Source organism: Heliangelus exortis, chromosome 1 (genome assembly GCF_036169615.1).
Source record: "Heliangelus exortis chromosome 1, bHelExo1.hap1, whole genome shotgun sequence".
Lineage (NCBI taxonomy): Eukaryota > Metazoa > Chordata > Aves > Apodiformes > Trochilidae > Heliangelus > Heliangelus exortis.
Window position 1 is genome coordinate 6,188,583 of NC_092422.1, and position 11,762 is coordinate 6,200,344.

An 11,762-nucleotide genomic window follows, 5' to 3' on the forward strand; every position below is an offset into this window, starting at 1 on the left:
TCTGTGTCATAGTGTCTGAAGTTAAATCCACCCCTCAGTCATGGGCCCATTGCTATGCTGCATCTTGCCCTTGGTGACCTGAAGTGTCGTGAGCTAAGGACAGTTCACCTCTGTGCTCCCGGTCTAAATCTGTTTGAAACACTTTGCCTGCCTGTTCCTGATGGTTTTGCCAGTGTTCTTCACTGGCCTGATGATTAGGTTTGTGGGCGTCCAAGTGATGTACCCTTACTGTTAGCATCTCTAACTGAGCAGTGGTACCTTGCCACTGAGTGGCAGCCCAAAGGGGCTTCCCCCTGCACTTCCAGTTGTCCCATTTCCATCCCTTCATCCATGCCCACAAGCCATCCATTAATCAGTGTAGAGGTAAAGTGCTGGCCACTATTGCCATTGAGCAATGTCCAGGGCCAGCTGAATAGCTTTTACCTCTGCAAACTGCCTTGATTTACCATCTCCTTCAGCTGCTTGTGCAACTTGTGTAGGACTCAACACTGCAGTTTCCACCTTTGCTGACTTCCTATAAAACAGCAGGATTCATTGGTGAAGAGAGCAAATTTCTTCTCGCTATCTGAACATTCAGTATATGGAGGGGCTTCCGTGGAATGGTTCAACATCTCATCTGGTGGCATTCCAAAATCTTTACCCTGTTCATAATCACCTCCATGATGCCTGGATGATCAGGGCTCCCTATTCAATCTCGCTGTGTTATCAAGGCATTCCACTTACTCCAGGTGGCATCAGTGGCATGGTGCTTGAACAAGATCCTCCCCTTAAACATCCAGTTCAGAACTGACATTCGGAGTACTAGGAGGAGCATTGCCCCAGTGCCAATCACTTCTGAATCAGCTTGGACTCCTTCATAGGCAGCCAGTATTTCTTTTTCAGTTGGACTGTAATTGGCCTCTGAACCTTTATATTGATGACTCCAAAACCATAGGGGTCAACCTCAAGTCTCATCAGGTGCTTCTTCGCAGAGGCTCCATTCTCACATTTTTATTATCTTGTCCCATTCAGATATGTCCCAGGGCCACTATATGGACTATCTCTTGTTTTATCTGCTCTTTCCAGAGAAAGTCTATACCAAGGATGCACAAAGCATCTGGGCCAGTCACTATACAGTGGGTCTCCCAGTCATTTCCAGTCGAGCTCATTTCAGCCTCCACTACTCAGTTCTTGAGACACAACTGTGAACCCAGAGATGGTAATAGAGTCTCTCCCTTTGTGATTGGATGGTAGTGATGTGTACTGTGCACCAGTGTCTACCAGGGTTCTGTATCTCTATGGTTCTGCTATGCCACACCACCAAATCCACACTGTCCAGTAAACTCAATTATCCCTCTCTTCCACCTGGCTGGACGCAGGGCACCTCTAAAGTTGAGCACAGCACGCACACTTCACAAAATGGTTTGTTTGGCAAACTGGACTGTCACTGTTACTTCCAGAACTGCTGGCAGCCACAAAACTGGTGGGAGGAGGTGGCTGGTAGCTCAGGCCCAAAGGTGGCCAAGAGTATCCTGGGCAGCATCAGGAGGAGCGAGGCCAGCAAGCTGAGGGAGGGGACTCTCAGCTGAGAGGGCTGGGGCTGCTCAGCCTGGAGAAGTGACAGCTCACGGGGATCCCACCCACGTGCATCAATAGCTACAGGCAGGGTGCCAAGAGAACGTAGCCAGGCTCTTCCCAGGGGTTGCCATTGCCAGGACCAGAGGCAATGGACAATGGTCCCCATAAGCTGGTGGGGAGGGGAACAGTAGCCAATCGTGGGAGGACCCCAGCAGTTGAGGCTGCAGGGGAAGAAGAACCAGAGGCACTGGGGAAGCAGAGATAGGACACAGAGGGTCCTTGGGCTTCCTGGGATGGCACATAGATGCTGGCAGCAGGAAATGCTGTAGCAGGCCCAGTGTGAGCAGGTGGGGAGCATCACCCCTGTCTGGGGGCACAACGCTGCTTGCTCAGATGAGGAAACTTCCACAAGAGCCCTCACTCAGTCAGGCCCTGACTCAGCGTCGCCTGGATTGGCTGCTGGCGCTGACTGCCTGGGAACCTCCTGCAGCTTTTTTCCCCTGCACGAACTCAACTAGTCTTTCTCTCTAACCAAGAGGTTCCTTTATTTCACACATTTGCCCTCCTGATTTTCCCCCCTATCCTGCTGGAGGGGAGCAAGCAGCTCCACAAGCTCAGCTGCTGGCTGGGCCCAACCTGCCAGGGCCTGGGCTCAGCACTGAGGGGACACAGGATGGGTTTAGGCAGGACCAGGGCCGATCCAAGAGGGGATCCTCTGTAGTTTCCAAAGCTCTGGCCAGCGCTTCTGAATGGCTGGACAGCCATATATGTGGGGACCTTCTCTTTCTGCTCCACCTCCTCCTTTCACCTTCTCCCTCCCCTCCAAAGTGCCACAGGCCCTCTGTCCAGCAGCCTGTGGGCTTTCCCCAGCTGCTACCACTGATTTCTGTGGGGGGGACACCCAAGCCCCTCCTCAGCCCCTCACTCTGGCTGCCCTATGGTGTGACCCTTTGGGTTCCAACTGCCCTGCTGTGTCATAAAAGGGGGTATGCCTGCCTGTCGGGCTATAAAAGGGGGTTCTGGTGCCCACAGCAGTAGTTGGCAAGAGGAGGCACCACAGTCTGGCATTGCATTGGCAGACTGCAGCCTCAGCCTCTGCCACACTAGCAGCATCGAGGGTCCCATCACTGGGTGCCCAAGACCTGGCTGGTGATCCACACTGTGAACCTGTGCTGGTCACTTGGAACGCTGCTGTCAGCTGCACAGTAGCCAGTACCATGGGGAGCTCCAAAACCCCCACCGTGGCTCAGCTCATCCCAATGATGATGCTTGCAGTCCATCTCAGCCTGGCCTCTGCGGTCCAGCGTGTCAGGCAGCTCTGGGTAGGTGGCCCTGAACCACACCACACTACGCCGCATTGCTTCCCGGTAGACTGTGGCCTTGGGTGTGCTGGGGTGATGTGGAGTGTTATGGGGGCACTTGGCGTAGGGGCTTGGGAGCTGCTACTCTCTCACCCAGCTTACTGCATGTCCTGCAGAAGCCACGGAAGAAGTCCAAGTGCCAGAAGAGCTCACGGAGAGCCTGTCTGGAGGAGCAGAGTGGTGAGTGTCCCCAGCACCAAGCACCCCACAAATCACCAGCACTCCATGTCAGCCCTGACCCAGGGCTTTTCTGGGAGCTGCCGGTCACTCAGCCTGTCCTTCCCTTGGCAGCTTCTCCCCAGGGAGGAAGAAGAGTGGAGGAAGCGCGGGTGATCCTGGAGACATGGTAAGTGCTGGGGGAGAGCCCAGATCGTGCCCCAGCCCCTCACCCTGTGCCTTGAACCTGCCTGTGCTGGGCAGCCCTGCCCATTTGCCAAGAACCAGGTGCTGCCCAAGGATCCCAACGGAGGGGCTGAGGCGCACTGGGGTCCCTTCTCTCTCCCCCTCTGCAGGGCCTTTGAAGAGGCATCAGAGAGAAAGCTACGGGCCCCACTAGCCTCTATGGACTCTCTGGGCTCCCTGGCCTCTCTGTCCAGAAGTGGCTCCTCTTCTCCAGGAATCCTCTCAAGGACCTCCTCCCTGGACTCCATGGACTCCCTGCCCTCCCGGCGGTGGAGCCTTTTCTCTTCCCTGGGCTCCCTGTCGGGGAAGACTTCCCTCTACTCCTTCCCAGAACCCTGGCCTGGTGCAATGGCTGAGTTGGCAGCTCTTAACCGCTCAGAACCCCTCCGGTCTCCCGAGACTCTGGAGCCAGCACAAGCAGGAGCAGGTGCCTGGGCACAGGGGGACAGGGCACAGCACCCTGTGGATGTGCAGATATCCCGTAGCAGTCCTCCAACCCTGGGCACATCTATGGGGAAGGGTTCCTTGTTGTGCTGCTCTGCTGTTCTTTCTGCCTAGGCATATACCTAGTAGCCCTGCAAGCACATGAGGCTGGACATGGCCAAGGGGCTAAGGGGCAAGGGGTGCTGAGGGCCTGTGATGAGCCCCTCCCTGAGCAGCTCTCCTTGTTCCTCAGCAGGAGAAGAAGCAGCTTTTGGGAGACAGGCTGCAGCCCCAGTGGCCCATGCCCATGGGGCCATGCTGGAGGAGCCTGCCAGAGAGCTGTGCCCAGCTGTGGCACTGCCTGAAGACCAGGGAGAAACGTTTGTTCTGCTCCTGCCATTCCCCACATCAGATCATGGAAGTGATCCTGCAGGAGCAGAAGATCCCCCGGCTACTGAGCAGCAGGGGAGCACGGAACAGCAAATGTCCCTCAGAGTCCCCCACCCCACCTACCCACCCACCTACCCACCCACTCTCCCCCCTCACCTTGTCCAATGTTGAAAAATTAAATGTTTTATTCTTTGTCCATGGTTCCCTGAGTCATCCATCTGTCCCATGGCTGGGGGTGCAACACACTCAGTGCCTGAACCCGGTGGGTACAGGCTGTCACCAGGCACCGCTGGTAGTCACAAAACTGGTGGGAAGAGGTGGCTGGTAGCTCAGGCCCAAAGGTGGCCAAGAGTATCCTGGGCTGCATCAGGAGGGGCGAGGCCAGCAGGCTGAGGGAGGGGACTCCCAGCTGAGAGGGCTGGGGCTGCTCAGCCTGGAGAAGTGACAGCTCACGGGGATCCCACCCACGTGCATCAATAGCTACAGGGAGGGTGCCAAGAGAACACAGCCAGGCACTCTAATGCACTCACAGCGTCCCCCATCTAGCAGCCAGTGGTCTTCCCCCAGCTGCCATCACTGATTTCTATGGAGACAAGTGACCCCTCTCTCTGTCTGTCCCTCGATGTCACAAAGGGGGCAGTCTGATTGCTCTGTGCTTTGTTACAGAGGGGGGTGTGCCTGCCTGCCAGACTATAAAAGGGGGCTCATGCCTTGACAGCACCTGTCAGCAAGCAGTGTGCGTGGCAGTCTGGTGTTACCCAGCAGACTGCAGCCTCAGCTTCCAACACTCCTGCAGCATTGCTCTCCTGTCACTGGAAACCCAGGAGTTAATTGGGGATCTGCATCGTGGGCCTGTGCTGGTCCCTTGGAAAACCACAGCTGAACCAGAGCCAGTGCCATGCAGCACTTCAGCAGCTCCATTGAGGCTGAACTTATCCTGCTATCGATGCATGGGATACAGCTCAGTCTGTTCTCTGTCATTTTGTGGCTCTGGCAGCACCAGGTAGGTGACACTGCACCATGCTGTGGCATGGGCTTGGGTATGGTGGTGTGGAGATGGTTGAGGGGATCTGCTGTGGGCCTTGAAGCTCCTCCTGTCTCACCCAATCACTGGGCATTCTGCAGAAGCCAAGGAAGAAATCAAAGAGTTGGAAGAGCACACAGAGAGCCCAGCCAGGAAAGCAGAGAGGTGAGTGGCCATGGAAATGGACATCCCAGAAATGACCCATACCCCATAGCAGCCCTGACCCAGAGATGTGCTTTGGGCTGCAGGCTGCTCACTCTGTCTCCTCCCTTGGCAGTTCGCCCTTGGGCCAAAAGAGGAACGGTGACCATGGAGATGCGGTGAGTGCTGGGAGAGAGCTGATGCTGACCTAAACCCCATGGCCTGAACCACCCCAGGCTGTGAATCCCTGCCTGCCAGCTGAAGATGGGAGTGAGGCCCAAGGGTCCCAGTGGAGGGGCCAGGGTTTAGCAGGGTCTCTTCCTTCTCCTGTGCAGGGCAAATGCAGAGATGTCAAACAGGGCGCCATGGACCACACTGCTCGCCGTTGACTCCCCTACCAGGAGCAGAGCTTCTTCCCTGTACTCACGGTCAAGCAGATCCTCTTCCCTGGGCTCCCTGTCAGGAAAGAGGCCCACGTACTTATCACTGGAGCCCTGGTCTGGTGCAATGGCAGAGCTGCCAGATCTGCAACACTCAGATCCCTGCCAGTCTCCTGAGGCTTTGAAGGGGCTGCAGGAGAAGCAAGGGCCAGCCCTTGGCCAGGTCTCCCCTCATGAACTACTGACAGGGAACAAGCAAAGGCAGGTTCCCAGGCATGGGGAAGACAGGGCACAGAGCCCTGTGGATGTGCAGAGGTCCCATGGAAGTTCTCCAGCCATGGCAACCACAGGGAAGCTCATCCTAACGTCCTGCCACACCGATGAGGATGCACAGCCATTGACCAAGGAGCTCCTCATGAAGATGATGGTGGAGCTTGCCAAGGAGCAAGGGGCATTAGGGACCTGTGGTGAGCCCTTCCGTGGCCAGTTCTCCTTCTATCTCAGCAGGAGGGAGCTGCAGGAGGACCTGGAGCTGCTGGTGGACAGGCTGCAGCCCCACTGCCCCAGTCCCCAGAGGCAGGTGCCCACAGGCTGGTTTTGTGACCGTGTAGCCAAGAAACTGCAGAGGGCAGGACAGTGCCTGTGGGCAGGCTGTGCCCGGCTGTGGAGATGCCTGAAGGCCTATGGGAAATTTTATTGCTGCATTTGCCTGCCCCGAGATTGGCAACAGTGATTCCAGGAGCAACTGATCCCCCAGTTACCAAGAAGCTGGTGAGTATGGGACAGGGGAAACCCCTGAGCAGCCCCCCCCAACAACTATTTTTTAAAAGCTAAATGTTTTCTCTCCCACTCAATTACTGGGTGCTCTGCAGAAGGCAAGGAAGAAATCAAAGAGTTGGAAGAGCACACGAGAGCCCAGCTAGGAAAGCAGAGAGGTGAGTGGCCATGGAACTGTGAAATGATCAGCACCCCACAACAGCCCTGACTCAGAGATGAATGCTTTGGGCTGCAGGCTGCTCACTCTGTCTCCTCCCTCGGCAGATTCTCCCTGGGCAGATGGAGGAATGGTGAACCTGGTGACATGGTGGGTGCTGGGAGAGAGCCCAGATGCTGCCCAAGACCCTCACCTCGTGGCCTGAACCACAGCAGGCTGGGAATGTCTGCCTGCCAGCCAAAGAGAGTGCCATGGCTTAGCAGTTTGGGCAGACCAAAAACCAAAGGACAGAATTATTATTACCCCCCTCCCACCAAAGGGAACATCAAAGGGGAATAAAAACTGAACGCTCCAAGCAGGATATAGAAAACAATTTGAGACAGATTTACTAGCGCAAGAGAAAGGCAGTAACAGAAGGGATAAAGTAACAAAAAACCCAATATATACGAATATATACACAACCCAATCTTGCTGATGGCAGAGATAGGTGCCTGAGGGCCCCTTGTGGCAGGGCTGACTCAGGAGAGGGCTCCACAGACCTTCCCAAGAAGCTGATGGTGGAGCTGGCCAAGGAGCAAGGGGCATGGGGGACCTCTGGTGAGCCCTTCCTGGCCAGCCCTCCTTCCAATCCAGCAGGAGGGAGTTGCAGGAGGACCTGGAGCTGCTGGGGGACAGGCTGCAGCCCCAGTGCCCCAGTCCCCAGAGGCAAGGCATGTAACCATGTCCAGCCAAGAAGATGCACAGGGAAGGAAAGGTGCCTGTGGGAGGGCTGAGAGGTTTAGCTCCTGATAACCTAAGCTCCCATTCAGGGATGCAAAAAAGGGAATTACAGGACCCACTGGTCTTTAAGGGCTCCCTTTACTCCCTTCTCTCCCTGCACCCCCTACAAACTATCAGATCCTCCATGGAGTCCATGGACTCCCCACTGAAACTGTTAATGGGGACAAAGCTGAAGCAAGCTCCAGGCATGGGGAGGACAAGGCTCAGAACTCTGGATGCTGCCTCATCCAGTAGAAGTCCCTTATTCACAGCCACAACCATAAGGAAGGGCATCCCTAAGTCCCTCAACACCATCCCAGCTGCCCAGATTCCAACCTCGTGGCTTTGCAAGCAGCTGTGCAGGACTGGACAGTGCCTGCAGGAGGGCTGAGCCTGGCTGTGGGGGCTGCCTGAAGGCCTGCAGGGAATGCTCCTTCTGCCTTGCTTCTGCCTGTCACAAGACTGGGAGCAGTGATCCAGTATGAGCAACATTTACCCCAGCTATGAAGGACCTGGTGTGTACAGGACTGGGAACACCTGAAAGCAGCTCCCCCATCTTCAATGTTGAAAAATTAAATGTTTTCACTGTCCCTGGTGCCTTGGGTCATCCATCTATCCATCCATACATCCATACATCCATCCATACATACACCCACCTAATAATCCCATGCCTGTTTTGCAACTGCCTCAGTGCCCAAACCCAGTGGTCACTGGGTATCACTGGCACTCACAAAACTGGGGTGGCTGGTGTCCCAGTGGGTGTGCTGGCATGGGAGGACCTAGGAGTGCTGAGACCAGAGAAATGGGCCAGCAATTCAACAAATGCCAAAGTCCTGCTCTAGTGGAGGAACAAGCCCAGCTGGGGCCACTCAGCTGGAAAGCTGCTTGGCAGAGAAGGTCCTGGAGAGCAGTGAGTGTGCCACAAACAACTGTGGCCAAAGGTTTCCAGGGCTGCATCAGGAAAAGTGAGGCCACAAGACCAGCAGGTCAAGGCAAGGGATCCTCAACTGAGAGGGCTGGGGCTGCTCATCCTGGAAAAGTCACAGCTCAGGGGATCTCATCCATGGACACCAATACCTATGGGGGAGGGTGCCAAGAGGACAGAGCCAGGCTTTTCCCAGGGGTTCCCAGTTCCAGAAGCAGAGGCCGTGGGTGATGGACCGTATCAGCTGCCTGGGAGGGGGACAGTGGCCAGTCATGGTGGGACACCAGTGGGTGTTGAGGGTGCATGGGATGAAAGCCAGAAGTGCTTGGCAAGCAGATCCAGGAGTGTGGGGGGACACAGAGCATCCTCATGCTTGCTAGGATAGCACAAAGATGCTGGCAGCAGGAATTGCTGTAGCAGGCCAGTGTGAGCAGGTGGGTAACATCACCCCTGCCTGGGGGCAGAAAACCACCCAGAGACACAACATTTAGGGGAAGGAGACAGCATTCTTGTGAGGAGCCCTGGGACAAGGAGGGAGCTTGGCCAGAGAAGCCCAAGAGGCTGAAGTGGAAGGACAAGTGCTGAGATAGCATGGCAACCACAGGGCAGCAGGGACAGGGTAGACAGGGTCTGTGGCTGGGGAAGGGCCTCCCATTGAGTCACACAGTTCACTGGAACCCCTTGCTTTCTAAACTGCATCTCAGAGAGGACTCTGCGTGTGGCAGATCCAGTCCTAGTCCCAGACATTGTCAGTGGTTTATGCCTAAAAGACTGTGTGTGTGTGCAGGCACCTACTAGAGTCGTTTCCATGTTTCACTGACCCACAGAGGACTTCGACCAATACAGTTGGGCAGTTAAAAAGGAAAATGTTGCCTGTCTCCACCAAGAGCTTCCACTGAGACAGATGCAAAAAGTTGTAAAGAATTTACTAAGGGAGCAGATCCAAGTTCAGAATTGCTGTTGAAAAATGCACTTACTGCACAGATTCAAGCTTGAGTTAATAATTCTCTGTGAACATCCAACAGAGTTGAAGGCTTACCAGAGGTGTCCCTGTTTGGGGTGGGCAGAGGCATTCAAGCCCATTGACCCTTCTGGATACTTGATCCTGTTCAATATCTTCATTAATGATCTAGATGAGGGGATTGTGGGCATCCTTAGTAAGTCTGCAGATGACACCAAGTTGGGTGAATGTTGATAGGAAGGCTCTGCAAAGGGACCTGGACAGGCTGGACCAGTGAGACATCAGTAAAATGAGCTTTAAGAAAGCCACAGGTTTGGTCCTGCACTTGGGTCCCCAACCTCATGCAATGCTGCAGGATTGAGAAGTGGCTGGAAAACTGCCAGGCAGAAGAGGACTCAGGTTTGTTGGTCAACACCCAGCTGCGTATGAACGAGGCAGCAGCGTGCTCTGGTGGCCACGAAGGCCAACAGCATCCTGGCTTTTATCAGGAATAGTGTGGCTAGCAGGAAGGGAAGTGATTGCACCCCTGCATTCAGCATTGGAGAGGCTGCACCTTGAGTACTGTGTTCAGTTCTGGGCCTCTCACTGCAAGACACTGAGCTGCTGAAATGAGTTCAGAAGAGGGCAACCAAGCTGGTGAAGGGTCTAGAGAACAAGACCTGTGAGGCAAGGCTAAGGGCACTGGGTATGTTTCATTTGCATAAGAGGCTGAAACACCTTATTGCTCTCTACAACCACCTGAAAGGAGCTTGAAGGGAGGTGGGTGCTGGCCTCTTCTCTGAAGTAAATGATGACAAAAGAGGAAACGGCCTGAAGTTGTACCAGGAGAGGTTTAGAACAGGTATTAGGAAGGAGTTCTTTACTGAGAGGATAGTCAGATGCTGGAACAGCCTGCCCAGGGAGGTGGTGGGATCACCATCCCTGGAAGTATTTAAAAACCATATAGATGAAGCACTTCAGGACATGGTCTAGTGGGCATGGTGATACAGATATTGACATATATTTTATTTTATTAGGGAGGTGGAATGTTGACAGGTGGACACAACAATTCTGATTCTGGGTGATTCCAAGTCAAAGGTCTGTCGTTTGTGGGATGCCCAAACCTCCTCTCCTATCTAAATCTCTGAAAGTTGGTAGAGAAAGACAAGAATTTCCAGGTACCTCTGCTCTCCAGCTTATTTTATGAAGAGATACATGTTTCAGAGAGATACTCAGCATGCAATAGTTGAAGGAAATGGCAATTTTCCAACTTTATTGTACTCCTTACATGAAGTTCATACAGAAAACATCTGTATGACCTGCAGCCTCTTTAAACAGCTTTCTTGCTACACTGCAACAATCCCATGAGAACTGGAGCCACAGAGTCTGACTTATCTCTCCATTAATCTGCCTTTTGCTGAGATGGGAAACAGGAGTGATTACAGAACATTTCAAAGACCAGAACTACAGGTGGCAGACAATGGCAAAGAACAGATCAATGTCTTTCAGGATATTTTTTTGTTATTGTTTTTGTAGGCTTCTTCAATAATACGGTCAAACCACACTTTGGCTGAAAAACTTAAGCACTGGAGCTCTCAAGATACTTGAGTGAGCATGATTTCAGCTTATGGAAATGTATGTTAAATACTAAACTTTTCTTTAAGCTCTTTTGCAATGATTATAACTCCATTAGCTCTGTATATTCAAAAAAATGCACAATGAAAATAATTTGTCACTGTTTTTAATCTAGAACTAGGCAGCTCCTGGAAAACACTACAATTAAATAAATGCACAACTTGCTATTGTCACTTGAGCTTTATGGATCTGAATTTTGACCATCAGTATTTTCCCTTCTGATGTATGTTCAAGGTACTACTAATGTGAAAAGCTGATGGGCTGATGTGAAAGACTTTTTTTCTTCTCCATGGCTTGCTCCAGCTCTGCTTTTGCAAGTTCACATTCTCTAGTTCTTCCCTTCATTAACACCTTCAATCTGATTTCATTTTATCCAGGTTTCTCAGAACAAACCTGCTGGAACATTTGTCTGCCATCAGCATATTAGTAAGTTAATACAAAAATTAAAGCTGACCTTAATTATGTTATGCCTTTCTCTTGCCAAGTACCACCCTCCCTTTTCCTTCCTCTCAGAGCAGCTTATTTGTCAGAAATGTACCAATTAAATAAAAAAAAATAATAAAGAAAAAAAGGCTAAAAAATCCCTGCTGCTTTTGTATCCCATTTCACTCTCAATGCTGGACAACAGGGAACACAGAAGACCCAGTCTAATAGCATGCTCCTGTAAAGCCTTTGCAAAGGCTTAATGGTACCAGCCTCCAACCCAAGTGTTCTCAATATACTTCAGTTCAGCTATCAAGCTGTCACCTTGCAGGCTGTAGGAAGCCTGAGAACTCTCACTGCCTTTCCGTAGTGTTCTCCCCACATCTACTCCCACCGTTTATTCAAACTCTGCAAACCCACAGAATGAATTATGAGGCATTCAGGCCATCACTGGTGCATAAATGCTAA

General features: G+C 52.7%; 2 protein-coding genes across 3 annotated transcripts; both read left to right on the plus strand.

The window, feature by feature from the left end:
- The first annotated feature begins 2,774 nt into the window (after positions 1–2,774).
- Positions 2,775–3,878, plus strand: LOC139791773 (uncharacterized). Its single transcript, XM_071734369.1, has 4 exons — positions 2,775–2,879; positions 3,035–3,098; positions 3,210–3,264; positions 3,431–3,878. Exons 1-4 carry the CDS (start codon positions 2,775–2,777, stop codon positions 3,876–3,878), a joined length of 672 nt encoding a protein of 223 aa, XP_071590470.1.
- An 882-nt stretch (positions 3,879–4,760) lies between these two features.
- Positions 4,761–7,293, plus strand: LOC139791794 (uncharacterized). Of its 2 annotated transcripts, XR_011724015.1 has the most exons (5): positions 4,761–5,136; positions 5,259–5,322; positions 5,435–5,477; positions 5,634–6,613; positions 6,735–7,293. XR_011724015.1 is itself a non-coding variant. In XM_071734387.1 (4 exons), exons 1-4 carry the CDS (start codon positions 5,032–5,034, stop codon positions 6,409–6,411), a joined length of 990 nt encoding a protein of 329 aa, XP_071590488.1. In that variant the 5' UTR covers positions 4,761–5,031; the 3' UTR covers positions 6,412–6,715. The 2 variants fall into 2 exon arrangements, 1 of the variants encoding a protein (XP_071590488.1); XM_071734387.1 differs by lacking the exon at positions 6,735–7,293 and having other exon boundaries at positions 5,634–6,715.
- Positions 7,294–11,762: the final 4,469 nt, after the last annotated feature.